At 39.1% G+C, this 16,020-nt stretch overlaps 1 protein-coding gene across 1 annotated transcript in view; it reads left to right on the top strand.

Annotated features, from left to right (window-relative positions):
• NCKAP5 (NCK associated protein 5) overlaps positions 1–16,020 on the top strand; it is a 640,837-nt gene that overhangs the window by 340,475 nt on the left and 284,342 nt on the right. Inside the window, exon 5 of the mRNA XM_044438433.1 lies at positions 2,457–2,590. Within this exon, the coding sequence (XP_044294368.1) occupies positions 2,457–2,590 (134 nt within the window). The remainder of the gene's footprint in view (positions 1–2,456; positions 2,591–16,020) is intronic.

Below are 16,020 nucleotides of genomic sequence, written 5' to 3'. Positions count from 1 at the left end.
AAGAAGTATTGATTTGCAGGAAGAGAAACATTTAGTTTAACTGCAGTTGATGAGGAGCAGACAGAAAGCTGTCAGAAGTCATAGTCATTTAAATCGCTAAATATACTAACAAGTATAACACCAAATACGCTGTTATTTTTTGCTGTTAATATGATGTAGCTAAGGATGCTGGAGGACTTGGTTCAATCCACAAAAAAAGGTGGCCCACTCCCTGAACTAATGTGTGGATTGGCACAGTTATCTTAATTTCACCATTAAATATACCAGCATGCATGCTGATATGTATACGGCATACAAAAGTGTTAAATAAATAAATAAATACTTGTGTATATATAAAATATGTAGTACAGCACTACTACTGTCTCTCTAGGATCATATATAGTTTAGTTAGCAGGTTGCAATGATCTTGATTGTGTCTATTTCCTTCAGTTAGCTCTTGTTAAAGACAGTCAAAACAGTTCTTGCTTCACTGCTTGAACTGTATGTTTTTTGTGTTTTTGTGACTGTATGTACATACATTTTATGGGACTGCACTTTTTGCATACTCAGGGGCAGCATTTCAGCCAGAGCTGGAGTTGCTATAATGTAGTCTAATGTTTCAGGCTGCTCTTTGAACAAAAGACTTAAATGGGATGCCTTTAAAACATAGTCCCGAATAGTGATGTTTTCATTGAGTGTCCCCAAAGCAAGGATGGCAAATACTGGTTTTCTAGCTATCTCTTGTAATACGATAAAAAGCTGGATAAAAGGGGTGGGTAAATTCTGTAAAACAAACATGCTATATTAGTTCTCTCTATGGCAGGATCAACACTCAATATTTTTGCCTACAACTTGCATCAGCCCTAGCAAGCAGAGCCAAAACAGATGAGGGAACATGGCAGCTGTAGGCCAAAACATCTGAAGGACCATGAGTTGCTACCACTGTTGTTGAAGCTGCTGTTTGAACAGTAGAGATCATGCCACAAGGGAGCTGGTACTTGCCTAAGAGACAAAGCCCAGTTACTTATATTAAGGCTGTCTGTTTTGCAACGTTTTGTTCTCTATATTCATTATCATTATCACCTCCTCTTTCTCATCCTTCTTTTTACTTTTCAGCCCTTGAAAATTGTGCTATGAATTTCTACTAAATAGTGCATCTTTCAATCCTTGCGAAATGGCAGAATTGTGTTATGGGATGACAAGAATACATTTTAATCAGCTAATTATTTGAAATGCTATATGTCTTTTATGGAAATGTATTCCCATTTTTAAAAATCCCACTTCCAAGCAGTTATGTGTGCCTATTTTGGCATACATTCTGTATAAATCCTGTATTTTACCACAAGTGTATAGATGTTGCATTTATCCCTTAAAGCCATCCTTTGTGTCATCTCCTTATTTATCACTATCTTTATCTGTTTTCCACCTTGTGATGCTCATATTTCTTGTCTCTTGCTTACTATCATAATAAATTTATTACCCAGTCAGATTTATAGGTGTAAGGCTTGTACAAATAATGGCTTAATAGAAAGAAAGCTTAGTTATGCTATAATGAAGCCAAATACATATTTTTAGACATTTTTGCAGGTAAATCAGCATCATTAGACATACTCTTGGCAGGCTACAAATTGCACAACAATGTGATAACGGTTGGTTTAAAACAGAGTTACATATAAATGATACGCCTTGTATGATTCCCCCCACTCCTGGTACTCATAACCTTTTTATTACCATTGTACATTTGAACTTTTTGATAAATAGAAATTAAAGGCATTTCTGTTCAGGGCTGCACTGGGACCAACCTCATTAGACACAAAAATATATGAACATGTATTGCTAGATATAATAGGAGCATGCGGCTGGATTGTTCCTTATTTGTCCCTGGATTGGCTTTGTTCGTCTCGGTCTCTGTCATGATCAGGCATCGGTTTATGCCATGGGAGTTTTCCTTTGCTCTCCCTGCTCTGCCTCCTCCTGCCAAGTAGGTCCTGGGGAGTGTGAAGAAGGTGGAGCAGGAAGAGGAAAGGTGTTCCACCAGTTGTTTCTGCCAATGCTGGGTAGACTCGAATGAGTGAGAACAAAGCAGTGAAGGAAACCTAAAAGCAGAAATCACAAAAGAAGCAAACATAACAACACAACAATAGTGAAGAAAATTACATATATATCTATTCATATTTATGAGCTGCTTTTAAATGCAAGGTTGGGTCGGGATGAAACCGTTCTCATCCCCGTCATGATAGTGGATGAGGGGGTCATCCTGGCTTGTATTACTGAGACCTGGTTGTAGTCTCAATAATACAAGGCTGTCCTAGATGTGTCCACTTGGGTACTCAGTTCCGCCCCAGCTTCACCTGGGGGCCGGGCAGGGGAAGTAGCAGTAGTCCCTTCCCCTTCCCCTTCCCCTTCCCCTTCCCCTTCCCCTTCCCCTTCCCCTTCCCGTTTCCACTCTGGTGAGTTCTGTTGTTCTTTTTTTTAAGCGTGAGAAGCTGATACATGAGTTGGAGGAAGAGCGACATTTGAGACTTGAAAGTGAAAAGAAATTACGAGAGGTGACACTGGAATCTGAACGTAACAGGGTTCAAATGCGTGGATTGCAACAGCAGTTTTCAAGGTATGCTGTGCTTTTAATCTGAATTTATATTGGGTTTCTTATAAATATATTTGCTCATAAAAACTCTAAACTGCAGCTCTATGCTCATTTACTTGAAAGTAAGTTCAGTGAAGAAAATGTGGTTTGCCTCCAAGAAGCATGCAGCTGACCAGACTGGAAGGCTGAAATATGGACTGCCACTCACTTCATACTGCGCACCTGCCTAAAGTTTTATGAAGTAGCCCAGTTAGATGCAGAACAATATCAATTGTCACTTGGGGTATGGTAAAAGCGAAGAAGGGGAATTGGATATTATGGAACATACTCCTGTTCTTGATAAAAGCGACCATTAGAAAAGCTGATGACATTTTTACTGTAGGTTCACTTCATGTGTCACAATGTATAGGGTCAGACTCCCATGTTTGACATGTTCCTGATGGGACACTATACTCTGTACAAGCCTACCTTAAGTTTTGTACAACTGTATACAAGACTATAATAATATAGTGCAGTGCAATATAATATAATATAAATTTATTTATTTTGGCTGTTCTTTCATACCTACTCCTAGAAGAAAACATGCTAAGGACTTCCTAAAGCTACAGTATCAGTCCTTCTCAGTAGTAAGATTCAGAAATGAAAAGTGTCTTATGTTTTCTCTGATGCTATGTTTTCTAGTAAAGGATATTCCTTAAAATGAGCACATCAAGAGGAAATTCCATTTGCACTTCCAATGTGATTTGACATGTCTTACAATACTCCCTGCATTTTGCTCTTTTACTTAGTTTACTTGGTTAGTTTGTGCACCGAACCAGCCTTCTTTATCGTTTCCATCATTTGGCATCACCATTCTTCATGCTCTGGAGAAGTAACATCTGCAGTGGGCAGTCTGCTTTATCCAGTGATCAGACAGGTTTCTAAGTTGTTCAGGGAGCCTGAATACGGAGAACAGTCTCTCTACTGCAGACATTTGCCCTCTGCCATTCATGTGGAAGTGAATACTGAACACGAGAGAGATGGGGGAATAATAACTATAGTCTCACTTTTCTATCTCATGCAATTTAATTGCATGGGAAATAATTTATATAGATAACTTTTAATCTGATTTCTCATCAGTATAAAGACAGTCTTAGCTGGTCAACTTTCTGTAGAAATGGACAAGGTAGTCCATTGTTGTGGTCATCCTGAACTTCTTAATGGATTTCTGCACTGTTTTTCATGACATCCTTCTGAGCTTCCTTGCTGGGATGAGACTGGAACATACCATTTTGCAGTAGTTCCAGTTGTCTTGGAGAACTGATCTCAGAAAACAATTCTGGAAGACTGTTGTTTCTACCCTTTAGCTTGCAGACTACTGATGGATTCTTTCTTGTGTCAAATACCATTTAATGTTTCTCTGAAACCACCAGAAGAGGTTTTATGGACAATTGGATTATATAATCTAAGAGAGGTAAAAAGGTCATCAACTCGGAGTAGCACCTTCTCTGCTGTGGCGCCCAGACTCTGGAATGTACTCCCCAGAGAGGTATGTCTGGTGCCAAGTTTATACTCTTTTCGTCACCAGGCTAAAACCTTTTTATTTAAACTGTCCTGTGTAAGCCATTCTGAGGCTCTTGCAAAGGACAGAATACAAATATCCTAAATAAATAAACAAACAGTATTTTAAAATTTAATAGTTTTTAAGTTTAGTCGCTCTGTTTGTTTTGTGATTTATTGTTTTGTTCTGTTTTATTATTTATTGAAATTGTTGTTTTAATTGTCTTTTTGAATATTGTAAGCCATCCTGAGATCTTGTATAATAGAATGGCATACAAAAGCTTTTAATGATGAGGATGATGATGATGATGAGGATGATATATTATCATGAGTATCTTGATTACATTCAACACCTCCTTTCATTTATGCCAATCTCAGTTAGGTGTAGGTACTAGCACTTGGCATCAGTGATGGGTTGGCTTAGGGAAAACAAACTGAAGATGAAAATACTGTTACAGAACATCTCTGGTCAGGGATTTTTCAGCCTGGGGATAATCTCAGGACCATCAGTGCATCCAAATTTATTGGCATTGGTGCTAGCCAAGAGGGCATTTTACCAGCTTACGTTAATTTACCAACTGCAATCTTCCAGGAGAGGAATATCATAGCAATGAAGATTCATGCCCTACTTGCATCCTAATAAGTCTGCATGGAGCTCTGTGTGGGGAAGTTTTAGTATTGGGAAATATCAACTGGTTCAGAATACAGTTGTATCCAATATGTGCCTTCTGCAATGCTGATCAGTGAAGCCTATTTGGAATATATCAAGCTAACTGTGCAACAGTTTAGTTGGCTTTATCTTTCATCATTTAGATCCTAAAATAATTTTCCTTTGAGATTGCTTTTTACCCATATGAGCTCATCTAAATCTTTGTTAAGAGACATTGCTTTATGTAGCTCTGCCATCTGAGGTGTGGGTGGTGGCAACATAGGAATGGGCATTCTCTGTGGGAGTTCCAAGTTCCGGAATGCACTATGTAGGGTTGTTCCTTATTTGTCCCTTGGTAGACGGCAAACCATTTCAAAGGCTTTTCAGAGAGACTTGTGGTATTCCAACAATTCTTTTATTGTAAGTGGCCTCTACTTTTTATTGGGGCTATAACCCTCACCATTAAGTTGGATAAGTGCAGTAAAAGTATTTTATTCAGCTAAAAAGGGATCCCTATCTAATTGAACAACATACTGTTTTAAAAAGTTAAATAACAGAAGTACTTATAAAACTGAAGACGGTAAGCATTGTCTTCTGTGATGATTCCTGCTGAGTTATACTGAATTCAAAATGAAAATGCATTCTCAAAGGTGCAAATTAATTTTTAAACAAACCCATCATACTTCTGAATGAAGAGCTCCTTTGTTGAAGCATTCTACAGAAAAATAGATCAGCTAAATATTAAATTTGAAATCAACACTGGCTGCCACTCAGATCAGAAAACAAACTCAGAGACACACAAAGGTGTTGCTTCAGTGAGTATGGAGGGAAGAAGGATGGAGAAGCAGAATACAAGTTATCCTGAGGCCTTTCCAAACTCCTTTGAATCTGCTCGAAAGCTTTCTCTAGATGGCTAAAAAAGTCAATCTAGAAAAACATAGGGCAAAAGAATGAGGAGGTAATGATTGCCAACACTGCCTCTTTTGTCCTGTATGGGAGACTCATTTGACACCTTTTAAGCATTAGGGATGTGATCTTATGGTGTTTTGCCTTGGAAAGGCAGCCTGTGTGGTTCTTTCTGAGTTGCTCTGCTTCTTAGTTTCAAGGGCAGAGCTCTGTTTCTGACTGTGGAGGTGGGAATCTGAAATACCATGCAGCCGCTCAGATGCTGTCTAGGGGCCACTGAATTTCCCCCTTTATAAAGAAGATCTTTACATGAAAGTTTAAATTAATCAGGGCACAATCCTTTGTATGTTTAAACAGAAAGAGTCCTGTAAGTCCCAGCATTCAGAAGTGATCCATGAAAGTTACATGACTATTCTCTAAAATGCTGAAATAGTAAAGGGTGAAATATCTTTCTATGCCTAAATCCAATTTCAGCTGTTTGGTGCATGCAACCTCCAAAAAGTGGTAGCTTACAAGCATTCATACCTCATACCATGTCATACCATGACACTCTGTGGAAGGGGAGGATGCTCTTTGGATTTGGCATCAGTCATTGGCCCTGATTTCTTATCCTCACCACCCCACAGCACACCCCTTTAGGTCAGTTTCTGAAATCAGACATGCAGTTGGTGCAGTTCTTTCCATGCCGGTGGAGGGTGGAGGGCTCTGTATTTGCAGTCCCAGCTCCAGGTGTGGAACACCTCAGAGCTGGGACTCAGAAAAATCGTGTACGTCCACCTCTCCCAATGCCCTTAAGGACTTAATCCCTTATACAAATAGAAATTTTTGTGCAACAAAATAGAATTTGAAAAATTCACTGGTAAGGAAAGAAGAACATGTAAGAACATGCTCTCCTTTGCATTCAGTTTGATTTTGGTGCTTTCATCCTAGGGTTCATCGCCTTGGGATATAGGCTCAACCTAAAAATAAAGCTTGTATTTTTTTTTTTTTAAAGAACAGTAGTTTTCATTCTATGAATCGATGTGCTCCTTTAACTGATCTGGTAATGGTCCTTCGATCAAGTGAAAGTTTTACATATAATTAATTATTAAAATTGTATTTATTGGGATTTTATATGATGTTATGAAACTTTTTGGAATATTTTGGAGGTTTCTGTGTTTAAATGTAGCCTAACAGTATTTTAATAAAATCAATAGGAATTAGATTATCTGTACCCAACACTTCTGGCTTTCACCTGACATTAACAGAAAAAGAAAGAAGAAAACCCACTGGTGCATATATTTGCCATCTTGTATGTTTTTGTTTCTAAGATATACTTACTTTTGGGCACGTACTGCAAGAACTATATTAACTCAAAACAAAAGTCTTGGACACATTTTTAGAGTGCATTCAGTTCATCTTCAGCAGCACCCATGTTGCATAATAAGCCAGAATACATTCATGAGCTTCTTGCATGATCTTTTGTTCCTGGTTTTCCTTCTCCCTGCATGTGAACAACAGAATGAACAGGCAAGCAATCCACAGCTAATCATAGTTTATTGTTATGATTGAACTGCGAGAATATAGAAGGCAATTTTAAATAATGGTTTCATGTTCTGGCCTGTTTAGAACTCTTTAACCATAGTTTTCAAGGGTAAACATAGCGGGAAACTGTGGTTGCTTGTGACTTCTTAGCTTGCTTCCCTGCTTGTATGAGAAGAGGAGTGAAAGGGAAGTAAAGGAGTTCTATCTGGTTTGAACCTTCAACTTGGTTTCAGTCAGGATTTGAGTGTTTGAACCAGGTCTATACAGTGTGAAAGCATTCAAAAAAGCTATCAGTTCTTCTTGTCCTGATTAGACTGCAAAGCTGTCTGTTCATTATCATATCAGTTTAACTCAGTTTTAGAGCACAGGTCCTCTTGAATAAATATGTAACTCTTGAAGCTCCAGGCATGTGTCCTGCCCCCCACCCACATTTTGATTGCCATCCCAACTGTTACCAACTCGACCATATTTCTTCCATTCTCTTCCAGAATCTAGCCTTTTAACATGCAGTTGCATCATTATTAGCCACAGCACCATCTATTTTCATAGGGCTTGAAGGACACTGATGACCCAGTTAACAAAGTCACCACAGCCACACACAGTTTGCCTGAAGTGCCTGTAACCAGCAGAGGATTGCTATTAGCCATGTTGTATAAACAAGGAGACCAGAGTTAACTGACACGAAATACTCATCACAATGTTTAAAGTGGGTGGTACAAAATAGTATTTCCTGTTTTCTTTTTCCTATTTTAGAAAACAAGCAAACAAAACAACAACCAGGATTCCTCATCCTTATTTCTCTGTATGTTTTGACTTCCTGTCCTTTCTCCATTTCTCTGCAGATTCCTAAAAAAACTACCTGACTTAGCTATACAGGTTGTTCTGCTGGCACCTTTTCTGAATGACTTTGACTGAGTTTGTTTTTATTTTTCAAAGTGGTATTATTTCAACCCAGAAATGTGCAGTAATGCCAAAAAAGAACCCAAAATATCTGGGTGATTTGTAATGTCATTCCAGTAAGAATTTGCATGTAGGATATAAATTAATATTTCCTCATTTTCTATACAGCCATACTGTACCAAATGCTTGTGGAGCAAACACTTGCTGAATAGGATGCAGGCTAGTGATCAGATGTTGAGTTCTAACTTTGGCTTTTTCATTATTTCAATTATTATGTCAGACCATAAGAAGCAATAAAAATGTGGCTGAATAACAGCCATCTGCAAACCATTTCTTGCTAGTGCCGTAAACTTAAAACTGTAAAAAGCATTTCATTGAAGATGGTATTCCTGATAAACCTGCAGCTGTGGTTGGGATGAAAAATAGCCCATTCCTATGCATGCTTCCTTGGAAGAATGTTCCTCTGTATTCAGTGAAGCTTAACTGCATAGAACCGTAGCCTTCATGCATAGTCCTGTGCATTTTTACTCCAGCGAATGTGCTAAAGGTATACTTGGGTCTCACAATACACACTGAATGCAGTGCACAAAATGAGTCATTCTGGTGTTATAGGGAGTGTGACAAATGATATGAATGCGTTAGTATTCTAATTTCAGTGTGCTTCAGCATTTCCTTGCTCTCACTAAATTTAAACATAAAGTTTGCCTGTCGTTTTTAATGTGGGCATGAGAGCACTACATAATATTGGCATGAGTGCAGGCTTTTGTACCACCTGGGATGGGAAATGAATTCTGTCATTGTCTGAGGCTGCCAGTTTCACCAGTTCTTTCCCTCCTTTTCTTATTTATCTCCATGCCCTCACTCCCTACATCCATCTCTCTCCTCTCCTCTCCCTGCCTTCCACATCTTTTCTTCCTTGTGCACCTGCCTACCTTGTGCCCATCTCTGCTCACTCCTCCCCACCCTACCTGCGCTCATTTCCCCCCAGCCTGCATCCCCCTGCCCCCTCGTCCATCCAGTCTGCCTTCTTTCATGCTTCCTTTTTACTGCCCTACTTACCTTGCACATTGTGACAGCCAGCCTCTCTTCCTGTATTGCAGTTGAGCTCCAGAATCAGTCCTCTTCTCACAGTGCCTCTCACAGAAAGGAAGGATCCATCAAAGCCAGACACTCAGGCATAGCCACCATCCTGAAGATCTGTGCCGCTGGATGATGTGGCTCTTCAGATGACCTTCCTGCTTGCTCTGAGAGGATCCACACAGGGGAAAGCTACTACAAATAGTGCAAGGGTAAAGGACATGGCAGTGGTAAAAGGGGAAGGAGCAATACAGAAAACGAGTGCATTGGTGGCAGCATGGCTTCCTGGTAGATGGAGGGAGAGCGAACAGTTTCTGGCTCTGCTGGCAGACACAGGAGCTTTGCCCTGCTTCATGAGAGGGGTGGCCCTGTGCCAGTTCTTCACATTTCTCCTATAGCAATATTAAACCACCCTGCTGAGTCTGATTTACTCGTGCGGGTGCTGCCCTGTTAAATCGGCATTGTTAACAGTGCAGAAATGAGAAATAATTCTCATATCCCAGACGTGAGAAATATTTTGTTCTTTCTCCAGTGGCAGATTTACAAAACTGTGTGACCTCGAGAAAACTGCCTTCTTTCTTTCCAGCAAAGATGGACGCACAAAGATCAGGACTGGATGTCTGTCAGAGTTGTCTTCATCTTTAAACAAAATTATCCACTCTTGTACCAAAACCAATACCTAGGCTAACAAGTAGGTTATTTGTACCTATTCTGGCAAAGCAGGCTGGGATATCATATTGGGGTGCTTGACTGTGGAGGCAGGGTGTTGCTCTATTTCTGTTATTGAGCTCCCCAGGTAGGGCCTAAAGAAAGACTCCGCTGACAAACATGGTTAACAAAGGTGCTGAGCATATACTGAGGTGGTGGCCAGCTGTAAGTCTAACTTACATTTAAGATGCAGGAACTGGAGCCACTGTAGGCCGTAGGCTATAGCAAATATTTGTGAACACTCATCAAAGTAAGCAGTAACATGTATTTGTGACAGGGATTTGGCTGCCTAAACCTATCTAGGAGAGATGACATATTTCCTAGGCTCTACCCTCAGGCTAACTTTTAGGATATAGTATAGCTTTGCAGAATCCAGGAAGGAATGGGCAGAATCTAAGTTGAAATGGATAATATTCCACATATGCAGTTTTAGCTTACATCCCACTTGTAAATGAAACCTCCAACACCCAAGAAAAGCTCTAAACATCTTTATGAGCATTGCTTGGGTACATGCATAGCTGCATTTTTATTTATTTTATTTTTTGCCCACACTGTCCGTTTTTGATTTAGTGACAGTGTTGAAACGCTGCATAATAGCAAATTCTACTCTTACTATGCTAAGGAAGTTTTCCTCTTTAAGGATTTTGTTTTCATTCAGTTGTAATCTCTGCTTATTTACTAAATGTATAGGTTAGTATCATGGACATGAGCTTAGTACCAAGAAATTTCTGTGCTATGATATTTATAGTAAAGAAAACTGGGAGAGAAAATCTTAGGAAGGGATAAAATATTTATAAGAAATAAATTCATGGAAAAAACAATGTTAGGGGTGGGTGGGGACTGAACAAAACAAGAATGGGAAGGATAAACAGTGAACTTCGTGTCTTTCTATAGGCTCATTTTTAATATTTATCAATTATTAATGTAATTGATATTAAAATAATACTTATATTTAAGCAATGTACAAGAACAAGTCTTCCTACAAATTAAAGTTTACCTTCCTGGGAATGCCTTCTGGAAAAGGCATTAGATGCTTTTTACCCAGGATAATACATTTTAGTAGGTGCTTTATACCCAGCATACAGTAGGTTCTATTTCAAGACATGATGGATTGAATCTCCACAATCTTGGGTGTCACCAGGCAGATATAGTATGAATATTACCATCAGAAGAGTTCTCTTACCCTTCGCATGCTGCAGTCTTTTATACTTATCTAGTCCACTGGACTCACTGAGTTCTGCTTCTGAGTAGACATAGAAACATAGAAACAGAATGAGTCAGAAGGGGCCTCCCGGGCCATCTAGTCTGACCTCCGGCACCAGTCGGCTCCGCTCACGACATGCCCACCATGTGCATGTCCTAGACTTTTCTGTAACTTGGATTTTAGGAATTGTCCTGTGTTTCCTGTAGTGAAGATGATCTGTTTAGAAAAAATTGTAGCCTGGCAACCATTAACTTCAAATCGAGCAACCCAATTCTATCTTACTTGTATGAGAATAAGTCCATTGATTTCTGTGCCTTCATTATAAGAATGAGCACAGAGAGGACGAAAAAGAAATGGAAGTCAGCAAGATTTCCCAGAGTAACATGACTACTCCTCAAAACATCATTTGTTCTACTTTGTCTGCCTTGCCTAAAAATATTGAGACTGTTGCATATCTTGTCCTTCATTCATAAACTTTTAAAATAAGTCTGTCTGCTCTTCATAATATTGTCTCTTTGTCCCCTTCATGCCGGTTGACTGTCCATAATGGACTCATTATGGGCTTCCTGCTGTTCTGGATCTGATGACCTGGTAGACAGCATTGCCTTCCAACTTCAGTCTGACAGTACTGTTTATATCCTAAATGTGGTCATTTTTTTTCCTTGGGGAAGTCTGGTCTAACTGATTACAGAAATAAAATGCAACAAATAATAATAGATCAGAATTAAATCCATATGAATTAGCATGTATGAAAATAATAAGACTTCTTTCTCAAGTCATTGGTGATTTGTGTTGTACTTTTAGGGACCTAATTGTCTCCTATATGAAATGGTATTAAGAAGGCATGACTTGGAGGAGGATTCAATGAATAGCACCTGTAGGCTGTTAGGCAAACAGAGTTGCAATAATAGCACGTTTTGTTTTAGCACAGAGATATGTTAGTGAATAATGCACATTGCTAGTCTGCTGAAATTCTTTACTTGCTCAGAAAGCTTGTTTAAAGATGTGCTGGGAAATGAGTAATTTGACTCTGCCATGGGCAAAACTGGAGTAATTTTCTTGCTTGGTCTCTGATTCTCTCACTGTTTTCTTGCACTATACTCTAGTATTGCATACCTTGTAATCTAGTATTGCACAACTCAATTCATGAACATTCTTCTTGCAATGTTAATTTCTGCATTTTTTTCAATTGATAACTGTTCATAGATGGAGACTTTGGGTTGATGAGTGGGGTAGAAATATAATAAATAGATAAGTGCACAGAATAGAATAGAATAGAATAGAATAGAATAGAATCTCTTTTCTCTTGTACCAATCAGTACTTTAATGATTATGTAAGCTTCATGTTATGTTGGAATCTTCCTTAGGCAAGATGCATTTCTAAATGCAAATAAGGAGATGGCATAGGTAGAATTCAATTGCATCTAGTCTGGACCTCAGAAATATAATATTTTAAATGTGTGCATATTTCCTGGTGTGGTCGTTTGTTTATTTGTTCTATTAGGAGTATCACAGTTATCATCACCTAAATGTTATATGCAGTTTGAGCAGTGCAATGCTATGCAGGAGTGTCTCTTTAACCTTTTGTGTCTATTCAAAACTGTTCTCCAGATCTCCATCAGCCTTAGCCATAGTAGCCAGTTGTGTGAGATCAAGGGGCTTCAGGGAAAAACCTCTGCAGAACTACGTTGCCCCTTTTCATGCTCTGTTACTATGAAATCCTTTGAATTATAACACAAAGTTTGTAAATGCAATAAGGCTGGAAAATAAAATCTAATAGCATGACCAGATGAAGCATTTCTAGACTATTTATGTATTTGATTCAAGGTAAGCTACAGTCTTCAGGCTCTGCATATCTACAGTGTTTTTCTGTTAAATCCTGGGTATGATTTCCATATGTAGCATTTTCCAAATTACTTTTATGAGTAAGCTAGAGAAAATTCCATGGCAGCTAATAGACCTAGTTCTAACATGCAGAGTTTGCTACAAGAACAGAAATAAATGGCATACAGTGCTAGAGCAAGAGTCTTGTGTTGAATGCCTGTGTTCTAGAATGTCTTCAGGGTATATATAACACAGGACATGTTCCCCTACAGACAGACTTTCTAAAAGAACATATGTTGGTCAGACTGATTAGGAACTTAGTCACCAAGATGAGCACAAAAATATGCATCTCATTCTTTTCCAAATCCAAGTTCCTTTTGTATTCATTAAGAGCTGTCTGTTTGGGTTTCCTCAGGGGTTTGAGCATCATTTCAAACTCTTCTTACTATTCTTGAAATTCCTGAGTCACCCTCAGAATTTTACCCTCAGTCTCTGCATCATGTCAGTATAATACCAGAAGATAAAATGTTCATGGTTAAAGCAGGCTTTTTAAAATTTAACCCTATAAATGTTTATTTTTTTTAAATCCAAAGCCATAAATCCAAAGTGTGGAGTACTGCCTGCATTGATAAGAAGCTGTAGCTGCAATTGATACAGATTAGATAGCATAGAGCAGGGCTGCCCGCTTGCTCAGCAGAAGAGCCACATTCAGTAAATGTCAGGTGTTTGAGTGGCCAGTGGGAGTCCACAGGTAGTGGCTGAGGGCAGGGAGCAGCAAGCCTCAGTTTGACTGCCCTGGCAAAGAGCAATACCAGATCACATGTTGGGGCTCCTGAGTCAACTCTGGGTTACTGATTGCTGCCAGGAGTTGTCCAATTTTGTCAGTCCATGAAGCTGTGAAAAGTATAGACATGGATGCCTGTGATCCTGGCTTCTTGGACTTCTACAGGCAGTAGGGCATTTACATAAATCTGAAGTCTTCCACATGCAGGCTGTTGCCAAGACAGTGAATGTCTGGATTAGCCCTCTGTCAGTTTCTTATATCTGTTCTGCTAATTTTACCCAACATACAGTGTGTTTATCCATGCAGGGTTACCCAACACCAGAGCTGGGCTATACATCCAGCACTTAGGAGTCTTCTGTTACGTTCCCTGTATTTTGACTGTACGATAGGGCTGAGTACAAACTAAATAAAATGTAGCCCTTGTTCGCTCAAGATAAGGTCTAAGTAAGTACATTTGATTTCACTTTATTTCAGCTTTGTTCTGTCTCTTCTGGAAATTTAGATTGAAACAGAGGTATTTACATGTTGGTTTCATTGCAGTGAGCTGCTTCCAATAGAATGTTAGTAGAAAATGTAAATAGGGTGGAGTTCTACTTGTAGATTATTTGTCTTTTGGCAGTTGCATAACCACTACTGGAACAGTTAGTGGAATGTGTGTAATCATCACCTAGCACAATGGAATCATAATGAATTGTGAAAGTGCTAGTATAACGGTTTGCACAATGGCTTTTGCAACAGCTTGTGAGTGAGTTGCCAGACCAAAATCAATGTTTTGGATTTGTACATGCATGTGGCTGAAAAAGAAGTTTCTGTAATTTATAGAAACTATGTTTGCTGGGTACAGCCTAATGTTGCTTACCTAATACGCTGGTGCACAGTGATCCATAAATAGCACTGTAGGAGAATTTGACAGCATGGACCCATCAAATGATTGACAGTTCATGAATGACTGAGGCACACTTCCTTTCTACATGAGTCTACCGATGGTCTGCAAACCCCTCTAGGCTGAACCTAGACTAATAGTGGTGTATTCTAGCTTGTGGGATGTTGACCCTTGTTCTTTGAAATGTCAGGCAGTAAACAAAAGTAGGAAGTTCGTCAGGCTCTTTTTCAGGTGTTGACTTTTTATGGTGGTATGCATTTATCTGGATGCATCAAAAGGTGTGCGGACCTCTTCTAGCTCAAGGGAACCATCAAAAAGACATCAGCACTAGCCCTGAATAATTTTTCTGTTAAAGTTGCACCCCACTGCCTATTTTGGCTCCTTTTACTCCCCAGACAACTATATGAGCACATCACAGTATTGTTCCTCATTTGCCTTATAAACTTGAGAGACATCAGATCATAACAGTAAAAGTACAATTTAGGAAAAAATTATAAGTCATCTGGGTATGCTAAGTCTGAATTAAGGATGACTGAACAGAACCATAATTGCAGACAAGTGAGTAATGTAAAGGATATTCAAAGGAAGTGCAAGATTTTCTCTACTTACAAGGCAAAAAGCAAGAATAATTATGCAAGCTCGTGAGATTAAACCATGACTATATAATTGCTAATGAAGAATGGCATGTAATAAAAGGGCAACTAGGTTATATTTAGACCTAAATATAAAGTAGAATTTTATGAGAAAATAGGTAATTGAAAAAATACAATGGGAATTCTGTGACTATCAGGAGAACTGTAATAAAATATGTCTCAACTCTTTGGGAACCAGTCAAATTTCCTTATAAAAGTTAGGGGACCTTTGTAATCTGTAACATTCACAAGTCCAAGATACAACAAGTTTTGAAAGCAAGGTATTTTAAATAAGAAATTGAGAGTTCATCAGAATGAAAGTTGCAATCTTGCACATACTTTGCTTGCAGAAGTCACTGGAAAGTAAAAACTTCTGGATGTGCCAGGTTACAGCCTTATTTAGATGGCAGTATTGTTGTCAATGGTAGGTGGTGGATTTCATATTGGACATAGTATTTTGTGATATCTTACCTGTGGAAACATATTAACTCCATAAAAGGGAATTGTAAAGCATTAAAAGTTAATTTCTCTCTGGTGTGACAATCCAATGTTTCTTCCCTTGTAACATGGTAGAAAGCATTACTACATTTAGAATGGATAACCATCTAAAACATGGGTCCTCAAACTAGGGCCCACCTCAGAGGTTTTTAATGCGCTGCACGCGCTCCCGCCGCCGCCCGCCCGCCCGCCCGCCTTGCTCCCTGTGCAGGGAGGTGGCGACTTGCTCGTGAGGAGATTGTTTTTTACTCGCTAGGAGAAAACAGTCTCCAAGCGAGCAAGCCGCTGCATCACATGCCTGGCCCTGCATCATGGCTTGTGCCCAC

Source organism: Varanus komodoensis, unplaced genomic scaffold (assembly GCF_004798865.1).
Source record: "Varanus komodoensis strain SLA01 unplaced genomic scaffold, ASM479886v1 scaffold32, whole genome shotgun sequence".
Taxonomy (NCBI): Eukaryota; Metazoa; Chordata; class Lepidosauria; order Squamata; family Varanidae; genus Varanus; species Varanus komodoensis.
The sequence above is the reverse complement of the archived record's forward strand: the minus strand, read 5'-3'. Positions and strand labels throughout refer to the sequence as shown.